Genomic DNA, 15,392 nt, shown 5'->3' with positions numbered 1-15,392 from the left:
TTTGTGTGCCCAATAACCCACTTAATATAAACAGAAAAGAAAGAAAAGAGAGTTATTTCTTTAGGATTTTGGTAAGATCAATCAGAATACTACTCTATAAAATTATCCATGGTTAACATGCTTAACAGTTAGGCCTTCCAGAACAGGCATTAAGACCTCAGTTAACCACACTAGAGAAATCACCCAAATATAATAATTGAAGAATTCTGTATTGAGAATAATGTTAAATGCTTACTACCTCAATGTCTAAAATAACTTCTTGTTCACTTGTGCTGACATAATTCCTGAAAAGCATTTAAATCAAAGAACTTACAAAAAGTACTAAGACTTGGAACAAATTACTTAATACCTGAGACTCAATGCCCAAATTCTTCTGAGCATTGATTCTAAGAGCCAATCTCTTGGCAATTTCTAACTTCTCAGCATTTCCTGCAGTTGGAGCAGGAACACTAGATGTTCCAGGAGCAGCCATATCCTTCACTCTCTTCTTTGAATTAAACATGCTTTCAATTTGCTCATCAATCTAAACAAGAAGAAAAAGGATTAGTAAAAATCTAATTAAAAATACCAATTTATAGAGGGAGAAGAGGAGGGGAAGAGGAAAGGAAAGGGAGGACAGGGGAGGGAGGGAGGGAGGAAGGAAGGAAAAAAAGAAACAGAGATACAAGGCTGCAAGAACCACTTCAGCAGACTCCTGAGTGGTACAGATACATCCCAATTCAGTAAATGAAGAACATGTGCTGTCAAGACAGAGCAGACAATTTGATGCAGCTGAGTTGCTCCAGGGCCACGGCCTTAAGGCCAAATTACATACACTGCAATGAAAGAGGCTGGACAAAGGGCAATAACTCAAGACCAGTGGACATCTAAAAATACAGTCAGTGGTTCCCAGGGGAAATGCTGCAACAGGGTTCCTAAAATTCTTCCCAACTCCAAAAATGCAATTGGATTTACCAAAAAACTGGGTAAGAGAATCAGGAAAAAAAGGCTTTATTGTTTTTTTCCTTCAAGGAAGGAAAGAAATGAAGGTTGGTTTCCCCATCAAAGCAAGAGCAATGCTGAAAATTAGGCTAATATTTTAAATCTCAAATGAGGAGCAAGCTTTTTTCAGGGTTTAAAATTAATTAGGTTAATTTAGAAAGACCTTTTACCGAAATGGAAACAGACAACTTATCTTCTTTTTAAAATATTTGTTATCTAATAAGGGGTTTGAGTTACCAACTACTTTTAAACTAACATTTAATTAACCCTTTTAAATTAAACAGCATACACAGCGTTAAAATCCAAAACAAATGCATAAATCAGGAATGGGGGAGGTATATGGAGCTAGTTGACAGGGGTAACTTTACTTTTAACTTTATTCACTTTAGTATTGCTCTATTTTTTTTTTACAAAACTTATATAATATTTTAACAAGAAGGAAAAAAATCAACATATTTCATTATGAGATTTTTAAAAAATGTTTAAGTAACATAAAAAAACTGAGGTGGTTTTAAAAACAAAGCCACATATTATTTAATACTCTTCCCTCCAAGAGGTGGAGCCTCTCCTTAAATGTGGGCTGGACTTAGTGACTTGCTTCTAACAGACAAAAAAAAGTGGAAAAGCCAGTATGTAACTTCAGAGACTAGTCATAAAAGGTACTAAGGCTTCCTCTTTGCTCTCTCTTGGATCACTCATTCTGGGGCAGCCAGCTGCCATGCTGTAAGGACACAAATGCAAAGTGAAGAACAGAGGCATCCTACCAACATTAAAGTGACTGAGCCATCTTGGAAGAAGATGGTCCTGCATCAGTGAAGCCTTCAGATAACTGCAACCTGGGACAACAGCTTGACTGCAACCTCATGAGACCCTAAGTAAGAACTACTTGGCTAAACTCCTGATTTCCTAACCCTCAGGAATCATGAGATAATAAATGTTTATTGTTTTAACCTACTAAGTTTTGGATTGATTTGTTACATGGTAACAAATAACTAAAATACCGACTTAATTGAATTTTAAGCCAGTATGGTATGCTAGTAAGAAATGGCCTAGAGTTAATAGGAGACCTTGGTTCTGGTCCTGGCTGTGCTTAACAGCCAGTGTGGTCATTTCCTGAAATGACAAGATCAGATTGAATTCCTGATTTCCTAAATTGTGTTCTGAGCTAAGGTTTAACAGGGTATGTTTCAAAAACAAAAAAAAAAGTTCTATGATCAAATATCAAATATGTTGGAAGATTTCTGGGTCAAATAAAGTTAAATAAGATTATTTTATTAATGACTTTTCACATCCTTTGATAGGATACCACTAATAGTGGTATATATTAGGCAGATTTTCCAAAATTATTTTATAATGAAAACATCTAAAGCTCAAGCTCCTGGGATTAGGGCTCCAAAGAATACTCTGTGAAACCCTTAACTTGCTGAGTCCTCAGGGTCCCTTTTCACTGGGTTACAAATAATTCCGTAAGCTAAGAACATGGGCTTTGAAGTAAGAACAGAATGGGTATAGATCCCAGCTCCTCCCCATAACAGCTATGCAAATCTGAAAAGGTTATTATTTCTTTCTAAGCCTCAGTCTCAATTATAAAATGGGAATACTCTGAGTATCCACTCATCTGGCTATTGTGAGGAAGTAAATGAAATAATCTCTGTAAAGCACTTTGCACAGGACATGGCACTTAGTAGCACTCAATAAATGTTGACTATTATTATTAATAAGGATGTTGTATAACAATTAAATTGTAAAAGATTAAAAAACAATTATTAGTACCAATGATGTTAAAGATACAGGGAGCCAGGCACTCTTATATAACACTATTGTGAGTGCAAACTGGTACTCACCTTGCAGGAGAACAATCTGACGACGTTTTAAGACCAAATTAGATATACCCTTTGGCCTAGCAATTCCATTTATACATTCATCCTCAAGACTTAATGCAACGAATGTGCAAGGTTTAATGTTCAAGAATGAGCGACGAAGTAAAGTATATTCCAAATAAAGAATATATGGAAACAAACATGTTTGTTTCCATATATTCAAAAATAGGGATTTGATTCATTAAACTGTAGAACATCCATATAATGAAATATGTAACCAAAGAATAGCATAAGAGTGAATTTACTAAAAGGGAAGATTTCAACATAGGACTATTGTAAAGAAGATTATAAAGCAGTATGATCTCATTTTTATGAAAATACAGAAATATGGGCATATGTGAATACGTCTGTATACATAGAAAAAAACTGAGAAGGGTACACAACGAAAAGTTTCCAGTAACTTGCTAACTAAACAAGCCTATGGTAAAACCTCCAGTACAAAAGGAATAATTGCTTCAACTGGTAAGAATAAGGCTTAGAACAACAATACTTACATCAACTGCAGCATCCTCATCATCTGAATCTTGAAGACCAAGAGCAGCTTTTTGTAACTTCTTTCTCTCATTTGCCAAAGCTTGTTCTGTTTCATCAAACTTGAATCCCTTACCAGAGAACCCACTACTCTTTTTAATTATTTTCCCTTCCTTTCAAGGAAAAACAAGAAAGTTAATTTCATAATAAAAAACTTTAATGTTCAGGAATTTATGGCAATTAAATATTTTTCAAGGCAGTGTATGACAATGTAACAAAAACATTTCATCTAGCATGTGAGAAAAAAGAACTCTATGTAGACTACAAAAAATACTAAGTTGAAGCAAAGGGGAGCATTTTGTTTTCACTCCTTTCCCTTCCTCTCTAAAGAGATAAATGAAAATAATCCTATCAAGATTTACAGGTATTAAATATTCAAGATTTAGAACACAATGACTTGCATAAAAATGAGAGTTAAAAAACTCACAGCTTTCTGTTGATCTTTGAAATCACTCCAAAGTTTCTCTAGATCAGGTGGCACTGCAGTCCCTGACAATTCAAGGGCTTTAATTATGTCACCAGCATACCGAGCCTGATCTTCTGTGATGAAAGTATAGGCGTAGCCCTAGTGAATGATGAAAAAGTGGTACAATTAAACACTAACAAGATGAATCCTCCTTAGATCACAAATAAGATAAAATCTGAGTCACCTAATATACCCTCTTTAAGATGACTCCATTACTAAAGAATTTCAAAGACCACAAAAGAGTCCTACTAAATTCTTTAATGGTTGAAAGTGAAATACCTAAGTTTAATGTTTAAAAATAAGCAAAACCAGAAAATTTCTAATCTCTTTATGCATAAAGGGAAATACATGTGATTTTTACATAAATGCACAACTCCACTGTCATAAGTATTAACTTTAATATATCTTATTTCTCCCTTTTTGCTTGCATTCCCTTCCTCCACTACCTACTGCACCTCTCTACCCCAGCTAACCTGTATTAACGTCCTAGAATACAGCTTCCCATATTTTTTAAAGACCAATTAAAAGATATAAAAACATACAAACATGTATATCTGATATGTTTTTAACATATACAAAAATGAAGTCAGCTACATCACTTCCCTGGGATTCTCTAAAGCCTAAGGATGCAGGTGTCCCCAGCAGCTCTTTGGTTCAGGCAAGAGAAAGACTGGAGTTGTAAGTAGAGGAACAGCAAACTACAATTAGATTGCCATCTTCACAAAAAGCTCTACCCTACCAGTGAACTGCTATAAATTTAAAAACATGATTTAATATTTTATTTCAGGAGTACCTAGTTACCAGATTTGACCCATGGCCTACTTTTATATGACCCATGAACTAAAAGTGGTATTACATTTTTTAGGGTTGTGTATAAACACACACACACACACACATGATGTGACAGAGACTGTGTGTGGCCCCAAAAGGCTACAATTTTAACTACCTGGCCCTTTACACACAAAGTTTCCCAAATCCACAGAATAACTCAGGTTAAAAGAATAAATGCCATCACTACTTATTAGCTATGTAAATTTGGCAAGTAACAATGTCAGTGTGCCTCAACTTTTCTCATCTGTTAAAAGGGGTAATATTATCCACCTCAAAGGGAATTTGTGAGAATAAAATGAGATGATATATGTAAAGCACTCAGAACAGTGGTGGGCATTTAATAAATACCCCATAAATATAACCTATTAATATTATTATTGCTTCAGTATGTAGAAATGTCCATGGTTGTAATATCAAATATATCACCATCAGTGCTTCCAACAATGGAATATTCTGCTGCCTTCAAAAAGAATGAGTTAGAACTATATACTTAACAGAATACAGGTAAGTCAAAAAAGCAAATAATATTCATGTGTATGGGGGGGGTGAGAACAGGGGTGACAGGTGTGGGCTGAGTGTATTTCATGATCCCTTATTTTAAAAAAAGCAATGAAAGATCTTGAACTATATGCACGTATGTATATATAGAAATTTTTAGGTGGGGAATAATACCTCTTGGGGACACAAATGGTTAACACTATCTGCCTACAGAGAACAGCACTTAAGACATGTATATGTATATAAATGATGAACATCAACTATTCCCCATACTCTGATGATGAAGGATTTTCAGAATGTCCCCAAAACTCCTATTATCTCCTCTTTATAATCATAAAGAAACACTTGTATTTTAACATAATAGAAATCAACTTTAAAAGCAATTATTTTTACTTTGTTGCCTGCTCTTCCAGTCCGTCCTGCTCTGTGCACATAATCCTCATAATGGTTGGGGCAGCTATAATTTACTACAAGAATCAGATGTTTCACATCTAGGCCTCGGGCAGCAACAGATGTAGCAACAAGAAGTTTGCAGGTCCCATTCTTAAAATCATTTATGATGCTATCTCTGTCATATTGATCAATGCCTGCAAGTAAATTAAAGAGTTGTAAAACCACATATTCAAATTAAATTTTCCATTTCCTCTGACATTCAGACAAAGAAGTTAAACACAGGGTAAAGAACAAATCCAACTTATAATGACCACATGTCCAACAACTACCATATAGAAAGTAAAAGACTTGGTGGGGGGGGGTTGGTGAGGAGTGATAAATTAGGAGTTTGGGATTAAAATATACACACTACTATATATAAAATAGATAACCAACAAGGATCTACAGTACAGCATAGGAAACTATACTCAACATCTTATAATAACCTATAATTGAAAAGAAACTAAAAGAGAATAGATATATAACTGAATCATTTTGCTGTGCACCTGAAACACAACACTGTAAATCAACTACAATTCAATAAAAAATTAAAAAAAAAAAAGACTAAGAAAATTTAATGGCAAGATCAAAAGTTACTGCTATTTACGAATTCCAAATCTGCCCTGTTTTGCCCCCTTTCTTATATATAAGGCTTATCACTCCAGAAGCCCAACCTCAGAATCACTAACCTATATCTCTTATGGGGGCAAACGGGAAAAAGGCAGGTACATTCAGCCTATATTGACAGGATTCAGATCTTTCTAATTCTCTCATAGGTTATTTAGAGCCTTGCTACTCACAGTTTTGTCCCAAGGACCAGGAGCAGCATCACATGAGAGCTTGTTAGAAATGCAGAATCTCAGATCCTACCCCAAACTACTGAGTCAGATTCTGCATTTTAACAAGATCCATAGGTGATTACATATGCACATTAAAGTTTATGGTGCACTGCTTAAAAAGTACCCAACTGGATCTCTCTTAAAATTTGTTACTCAAAGAGCCTCAGGATGACAAAGCAGAGCACAAAATACCAAAATGTTCTTTTACAAAATGTCCAGGCCACAAATATACTTTATGATGGGGTACCTGGGAATCTCTAGTAATCAGAGAAGGGACTGGGATAAATTCTCAAACCTTGAAATTCATTTTTGCAGCAAGAGATATTCTAACATTCCGTATAAAACCTGTGTTTAACATATACAGAACATTTAGCATCTAAATATTTATCAATATTAATTTATATTACCTAAAGTTTTAAATGTACTCTTCAAAGATTGAATTATGGAAAATATTTGGATCTTATCTCAAAGAAACTAAGATCCAACACTGTACCCAAAAACCTCATAAGAAAAATTAGTGGAATCAGTAACAATATACATTAAGTTTATAATTTAAAAATACCACAACTTTTACTGCAGACTGAGGTATCCTGACACATATGTGCAGTAGAGTTAGTAGTTAATGGCAGCAACCATTAACCCTCTTCCTTTTTAACATGACCTCAATTTTGTTATCCACCCAACACATGGTCACATATATCAAACCAGAGATGAGCCTAATTCTCAGTCTCAGAAGGTTAGTAATGATTAGTGTAAACTAGCCCTTCTCAAACTTTCTGTGCTCAGGTTGTCTGTGCACTCTTAAAATTAATAAGTACCAGACCCAGAGAGCTTTAGTTTATCTAGGTCATCTCTATCAATATTTAACGTATTAGAAACTAGAACTGAGGAAAATTTTAAATATTTATTAACTTTTTTAAAAATAATAAAACAATTACATGCTAAAAAAATATATTTTTGTGAAAAGTAACTTTTCCAAAACAATAAATATAAGGTGCTTCACATTTTTGCAAATCTCTTTGATGTCTGGCTTAATAGAAGATAGTCGGAGTCTCGTATCTTCTGCATTCAATCTGTTGCAATTTAACACGCTGTGCAACCTCTAGAAAGCTATACTACATATACACTGATGAAAGAATGAAAGTGAAAAAGGCAAATAACTTGGGGTTATTATGGAAATATTTTTGACCTCATGAAACCCCTGAAAATCTCAGAAACCTCAGGGGTGCAAGGATAATACATTAAGAACCATTTGTCATTCCCTTGTCTTTGAATGAATTAGGCATAAGCATGTGAAGCAATTCTGACCAAAAAGATAAAAGAAGTACAGACAGGGAATTATGGGGAAAAATTTCCTTACATATATAAAAAAATACACATTTACATCAAGGTAGGGGAAATCTTACAGACTAACCCTCCTGTGGGTAACAACTATGAATTCTGGACAAAATATAAAGAACTAACTACCTGAAGGCACCAGAGAGTGACTAAAAGAAGGCAGAAACTGGAAGGGAGTTGACACCTGGAAGAATGCAATGGCACTGGTTGAGTTTACAGGATTTTACTTCTTTATTTTAAACTTTCTGTTTGGGAGCGGGCCCTGAGCAGCCCAGGTAGGGAAGTCAAAACCTGAACAGAAACAGTCTTACTGACAAGAAGAAACAAGAAGAAAGCATTCAGGATAAACTCAGGACCAGAAAAGAGGGGATAAATCCCAGAAAGAACAACAGAGCAGGCACGTCCAACAGTGCATAAAAACATTGTCCAAGGACTTCCCTGGTGGCGCAGTGGTTAAGAATCTGCCTGCCAATGTAGGGGACATGGGTTCAAGCCCATGTCCGGGAAGATCCCACATGCCGCAGAGCAACTAAGTCCATGTGCCACAACTACTGAAGCCCATGCGCCCTAGAGCCCACGCACCGCAACTACTGAGCCCACATGCCGCAAGTAGTGAAGCTCATGCGTCTAGAACCCGTGCTGCGCAACAAGAGGAGCCACCGCACCGCAACAAAGCCCCCACTCACTGCAACTAGAGAAAGCCTGGGTGCAGAAACGAGGAAGGGAGGGAGGGAGGCAGGAATAAAATTAAAAACAAAAAACAAAAAAAAAACGCTGCCCAAATATCTGACACCTAAACTATACACACATGGGGCAAAATCCAAGTAGCCCAGCTCTGGCTGAAAGAAATTATTAGAAATTTCAGAGGTTGCCCATTACAAGAAAGACAGTTTCAAATATGGGTCCAGCCAAGTTAATGCCCTATTTAAAAAAAAAACAAAAAAAAAAACTTAAATAAAACATAAGAGAATTCAGACTCTACAAGGTATCATTCACAAAGGCCAGTATACAAATCAAAATTACTAGACATACAAAGAAACAGAAAACTATAAAACAAAATCAAAAGAAAAGATAATAGAAACTGACTTCAGATGACCAAGACATTATAATTAACAGTCAAAGATTTTAAAGCAACTATTATAATTGTGATCAAGGAAAAAAGCTTTTAAATGCTTATAATGAATGGCTAGGAAATTGAATTAGAGAATCAGTAAAATATAAAAGAGAGCCAACTGGAAATTCTAGAACTAAAAAAAAATATAATAATTGAATTTAAAAATTCACTGAATGGGCTTATTATTAGCAGATAAGAGATGGCCAAAAACACACAGTGAACTTGAAGACAGAGTCAAAGAAATTATTCAGTCTTCGAGAGAAAAAAGATTGAAAAACAAAGACTGAACATAGCATCAGTGATACGTGAGACAGAATCAAAAGGCTGAACATACACACAATTGGAGTCCCAAAAAGAGAGGAGAAAATAGGGCAGTAAAACAATCAATCAATAAATAAATCAAGAAATAACAGCCCTCTCGGCCTTAGCGCCATCTTCAGAGAAACCTCCGCGCCATGAGAGCGAAGTGGAGGAAGAAGTGAATGCGCAGGCTGAAGCGCAAAAGAAGAAAGATGAGGCAGAGGTCCAAGTAAACTTGTACACCCATGGAAGCCACAGGAGCAGAAACAAGGGAAGCCAGAGGACAGGGACGCTGGTACAAATTGTTGGACTGCTTGCCTACTGTCTAGAACTTGTCTCAGTGGATCTGGAACATCGATGGCCATTCTGATCGCCTCGACCGCCTTTGAGAGACCCACCTTGCTCGTATCAAAACGGTCCCTTTTGGTCCTTTGCCCTGGACCTTTGACATACTGGACTAGTTCTATTCTCAGTTGTGGCTGAATGTAACATGTAACAATAAATCATCTCTTTTGCTGTCTTAGCTGAAGAAAACAAAACAAAACAAAACAAAACAAAACAAAACAAAAAAAAAAAAGAAATAACAGTCAAGGGACTTCCCTGGTGGCGCAGTGGATAAGACTCCACACTCCCAGTGCAGGGGGCCCAGGTTCGATCCCTGGTAAGGGAACTAGATCCCACACGCATGCCGCGACTAACAGTTCGCACGCCACAACTAAGGAGCCTGCCTTCCGCAACTAAGACCCGGTGCAACCAAATTAATTAATTAAATAATTAATTTTTTAAAAAAGAAATAACAATCAAGAATTTCCCAAATTAGATGCAAGACATAAATTTACAGATTCTAGAAGGCAGTAAACCCCAAGGAGAATGAATACAAATAAAATCATATCTAAATCAACTTACCATACGACCCAGCTATGCCATTCCTGGTTATCTACCCTTGAGAAATGAAATGTTCACACAAAAATCTGGACTTACATATTTAATAGCAGCTCTATTCATAATTGTCTAAAACTGGAAACAACCCAAATGTCCTTCAACAGATAAAGAAATACACAAACAGTGGTACATCCACACAAAATATACTATTAGATAATAAAAAGAAATGAATAATGCAACAACTTGAATGGATCTCAAAGCCATCACGCTGAGTGAAAAAAAAGCCAACTGCAAAAAGCTGTATAATGTATGACTGCATTTATAAACATTCTTATAAGAGCACATCAGTGGTTTCCAGGAGCTATGTACAAGAGGAAAGAGAACCTCAGAGTTACTCTGCATAGGGATAGGACAAGGGAGTTTTGCGGGGTGAGAGAACTATTCTGTATCCTGATTATGGTGAATCCTTTGGGATGGTTAAAACAGCCAAAAAACCGGAAGTAGCCCAGGTGACCAACAGAAATGACTAAACAAACTATGATATATTTATACACTGGAGTATTACTCAGCAATAAAAGGGAAGAGCTGTTACATCCAACATGGATGAAAACTCAAAAATATATGCAGAGTCAAAGATACCTGACACAAAACAGTCCATAATGTATGGTTCCATTTATCTGAAATTCTAAAACAGGTAAAGTTGGGGAAAAAATGTAAAAAGTGGGGGCAGGGACTGAGGGAAATTTCTGAGGTTGTATCTTAACAGAGGTTTGGGTTTCACAACTTACATGCATTTGTCAAAACTCATCAAATGGTACACTCAGAATCTGTACATTTCACTATAGTTTACTTACAGATTTTTTGTTTAAAAAAATTTTGAACTAGTGTTAATCACGTGCACACTGAAGTGAAATGTGCTGATGCTGCAACGTATTCTGAAATGTATCAAAAAACTAAGAAAGGGCTTCTCTGGTGGCGCAGTGGTTAAGAATTCCCCTGCCAATGCAGGGGACACAGGTTCCAGCCCTGGTCCGGGAAGATCCCACATGCCACGGAGCAACTAAGCCCGTGCGCCACAACTACTGAGCTTGCGCTCTAGAGCCTGCAAGCCACAACTACTGAAGGTCGCGCACCAAGAGCCTGTGCTCCACAACAAGAGAGGCCACCGCAATGAGAAGCCCGCGCACCACAACGAAGAGTAGCCCCCGCTTGCTGCAACTAGAGAAAGCCCGCGCACAGCAACGAAGACCCAACACAGCCAAAAATAAATAAATAAAAAGAAATTTATTTTTTAAAAAAACTAAGAAAAATTGAGGAGTGGGTAAAAGGACAGATGGCTAAAGATGTGACAGATAAATATAACAAAATATTAATTGTAGAATCTAGTATTAGATATTCAAGGGTGTTCACGATATAGTTTTCTCAGATTTTCTGTGTTTGAAAATTTTGGTAATAAAAATGAGGGGGAAAAAAAGCCATAGATATATGGAAAATAGTCTTCCTCCTCCGGAAGTTGTCAGATCTGGAAGTGATGACTGAGCCTGCAGAAGGCTTTTTGCTGCCATAAAGAAAGCTTAGCTTAATAACTAAGTTATTATGCTCAAGATGGCAGTATAGAAACTACAATATGGTAACACTGAGCTACTGCTGAGTGAAGCAATCCTGGAATCGTTTTCCGTTTTTTTTTTCTTTGGACGCACCTTGCAGCATGTGGCCTCCTAGTTCCCCAACCAGGGATAGAACCCAGGCCCCCTGCAGTGGAAGCGCGGAGTCTTAACCACTGGACCGCCAGGGAAGTCCCCTGCAATCGTTCTGCCATGGGATTTCATGTTTTGTAAAATAATAAATATTCCTCATGATTTACAGCAGCTGAGTTCATATTTTCTGTTACTTGCAGAGAACCAAAAGAAAAAGTAACTGATATTAATAGTACATGTCAAAAGTCTCATTGAAGCATTTTGCCCTATTTTAAAATGTCTCTGTTTTCATATATCATAAACACCTGAAAGTAGAAACCATTGTGCTACTTTCCTAATTTCAGCAATATTTACCATATTAAATGCAGGTTGTGTCTTTAAGAAATTTTAAAATTCTTCATTATTAGTGCAAAAATGAAGAAATGGATGACTGACAGAATAGAAATTATAGCCATGGTTTAATGACAGTATTTTCAGATTTCTTCTTTCATTTTTTAACCCAGTTTAGAGGAAAGTTTAGAGGAATGCAGGTATGTGATAAATCAAAAATAGAGTATTAATAAGAACAATATGCTCTCCATATATTTGTTCATAAACTACAATTACCTGGCCTTTGTGCTCTAACAAAAAAGTCAAGCAACTATGGAATGCTCTGATTGTTGAACTGAGAAAATTGTCTCAGGTTAACAAAACCAGGAGTGGGCAGAACACATCATCCACTCTCCAACCTCCTGCCTCCCTTTCTCCCTCCACTAGACCTGAAGACTAGAGAACTACAGGTGGCTCTGAAGAAGTGGCAGCACTCAGTGTCTCTGAGCTTCCTTCTCACTATTCAGAAGAGTAAGCAGGAATAAACAGCTATTATTCCATTAAGCGATAGGTTCTGCAAATCAGCCTGACTGCCCCTTTATGGAGGTCAATCTTAGAAGAACAGAAATACCATTATCTCCATCTTACAAATGAACAAGTCCAGGATTTTCTGTCATTTGGTCACAATCCAGAGTCAGCAGCATCTTGCAGTTGCAATAATCCTAGCAGGAAGAATGGACTAAATGTTTTGTAGTTTGTATTCTTTCTTCTTCTAAAGGGGCACAAAATTGTATGCATTTCAGACATACTAACACCCACACTTCTCACAACTAATGCCATTACATTATGTATTATGCATGAAATGCACATTAATTACATGTGCACATTAGGAATTTCATGGTTACAGCTTTAAAAAAAATAGTTCTTTAAAAGCCCTACATAATTTCATGCCGCGGAGCAACTAAGCCCGTGCACCACAACTACTGAGCCTGCGCTCTAGAGCCCGCGAGCGACAACTGCTGAGTCCACGTGCCACAACTACTGAAGCCCGGGCACGTAGAGCCCGTGCTCCACAACAAGAGAAGCCACTGCAATGAGAAGCCCGTGCACCACAATGAAGCGTAGCCCCCACTCGCCGCAACTGGAGAAAGCCCGCACGCAGCAACGAAGACCCAACATAGCCAAAAATAAATAAATAAATTTATTTTTTAAAAAATGTAACTCACTTTAAAAATAAATAAATAAAAAGAAAAGGAGGGCTTCCCTGGTGGTGCAGTGGTTGGGAATCCGCCTGCCAATGCAGGGGACACGGGTTCGTGCCCCGGTCCGGGAAGATCCCACATGCCGCGAAGCGGCCGGGCCCGTGAGCCACAACTACTGAGCCTGCGCGTCTGGAGCCTGTGCTCCGCAACGGGAGAGGCCGCGACAGTGAGAGGCCCGCGCACTGCGATGAAGAGTGGCCCCCGCTCGCCACAACTGGAGAAAGCCCTTGCACAAAAACGAAGACCCAACACAGCCAAAAGTAATAAATAATAAAAAAAAATAAAAAAATAAAAAATAAAGTAATATGGGCAAATGAAGTGAGTCATTAAAGAACAGATTAAAATAAATGTCAAAAAAAAAAAAAAAAGAAAAGGAAAACACGAGTCATTTTCAAACATTAAAAGTTAACCAAATACATATCCTCAAAGCCCTTTTAATTGCATTCCACATGAAGCCTTGTGTGGTAGATTGTATTTTCCAAAGACGGCAGCAAAAGCATGTCCTATCCCACATGCTCTTCTGCATATCGAATGACATTTTCCCATAAGGCGGTGGAGTCTATGCCTCCATTCCCTTGAATGTGGGCCAGTCCAGTGACTATTTTGACCTATAGAATATGGTGGAAATAAAATTTCCACCACTTCCCAGTATCCTCCTTAACTGTCTTGGCAGCTTCTGGTTCTTGCCTTCTGGCCAAGCAGCCTCACAGAGAGGCTCACAAGGGAAAGAGTCAGGACTCCTGGCCAACAGCCTGACTGAGCTCTCAGTCAAGAGCCAGTACCAACTTGTCAGCTGCCTAAGTAAGGCAAATTGGAAATGGATCCCCAACCCCAACTGAGCCATCCAAGTAGACAGAGCATGAAAGAAAGACTAGTTATGTGTGCTAAGAGCTACACAAATTGCAGATTCATTAAAAAAGAAAAAAAAAAAATAAGACTGTTGCCACTAAATTTGGGGGTGGTTTGTCACAAAGCCATATTGCCAGAACACTTGGTTAGTGAGTTTAATTCAAACTGTCTCTGTTCCATATGTTTAGTGTTCTAAGTCTCACATATATATAACAATGGCGATATTACACAGAAATTAATTAAAGCTCTAATGCGAATCATAATAAAAACCTCTAGATAGCATGGTACAATGGAAAGAATAGAACATAAATCAAAAATTTTAAGTTCATAGAAACCAAGCCTATCGATCTGTACCTGAGTGACCAGCTGAGTTGGCCTCTGGAGACTGCGGATAAGCCAACCTTGCCTAGACAACCGAGTGAGACGTACCCCGGTGGTTAGTGATTTCCTGCTGCCTCCTCACACAGTACCTGGGATTCTCATGACAGCAGTGATTGGTGAGGGACTTGACCAAGGGAGCCCCCCTCATCTCCCTCCAGTAGCGGTTAAGCTCATGGAGTGTGGACCCACCCAGGGTGGGTTCCAGTTCTGGCTCCACCATTTCTGTGTCACCCTGGCAAAGTTTCTTAACCTCACTATGCCTCGGTTCCATCTTAAGATAAAAATATCTTAAAAGACAATAATGGTACGTACAGTGTAGGGCTGCTTTGGGGATTAAATGAGTTATACTAAAGCACTGAGGCATTTCCTGGCACGTGGAAAGCGCTCTAAGGCAATTGCAGTTCTTTGATGTCTCAGTCTGTTTTTAGTTTGCGGATTCAGGAAAGTCATCAGAGACCATGCCCCTCCTCTGTTTCAGAGACTCCAAAGGCTCCCTTTGATTACAGCAGGGGCTCCGAAGTGATGGTGGAGGGTGAGGGGGTGGTGGGGGGAGAGGTAACATAGGGTGTGTGTGATATGATACGTTGGGGGAGTGGGAAGAAAATACTAGAATATTTCTAATTTTTGTGTTTTTTAATTTCTTATTTGTGTGTTAATGTTTATAAAGAGCATAATATTACATTAGTTGTACATATAAATAACTTGTAAATAAATATTAGGGGTTTGGGCTGAAAAAAAAAATTTTTAAGTTCAATTCCTCCTTAGCTGATTAATGGTTATAGAATTTGATCAAACCAATGTG

General features: G+C 37.7%; 1 protein-coding gene across 2 annotated transcripts in view; it reads right to left on the bottom strand.

Moving 5' to 3' along the window:
• The window catches only part of DDX46 (DEAD-box helicase 46), a 54,341-nt gene that overhangs the window by 11,895 nt on the left and 27,054 nt on the right, over positions 1-15,392 (bottom strand). For both annotated transcript variants that reach the window (XR_009700831.1, XM_061189615.1), the window contains exons 16-19: positions 5,581-5,774; positions 3,820-3,957; positions 3,356-3,505; positions 350-523 (exon numbers count right to left, since the gene is read on the bottom strand). Coding sequence is in view for 1 of the 2 variants with exons in the window: in XM_061189615.1 (XP_061045598.1) it covers positions 350-523; positions 3,356-3,505; positions 3,820-3,957; positions 5,581-5,774 (656 nt within the window). In the remaining variant the exon portion in view is untranslated. The remainder of the gene's footprint in view (positions 1-349; positions 524-3,355; positions 3,506-3,819; positions 3,958-5,580; positions 5,775-15,392) is intronic.

The sequence above is a fragment of the Eubalaena glacialis genome, chromosome 4 (assembly GCF_028564815.1).
Source record: "Eubalaena glacialis isolate mEubGla1 chromosome 4, mEubGla1.1.hap2.+ XY, whole genome shotgun sequence".
In the NCBI taxonomy this organism is placed as follows: Eukaryota; Metazoa; Chordata; class Mammalia; order Artiodactyla; family Balaenidae; genus Eubalaena; species Eubalaena glacialis.
Note: the sequence above shows the minus strand (reverse complement) of the source record. Positions and strands in the feature narration are given on the sequence as shown.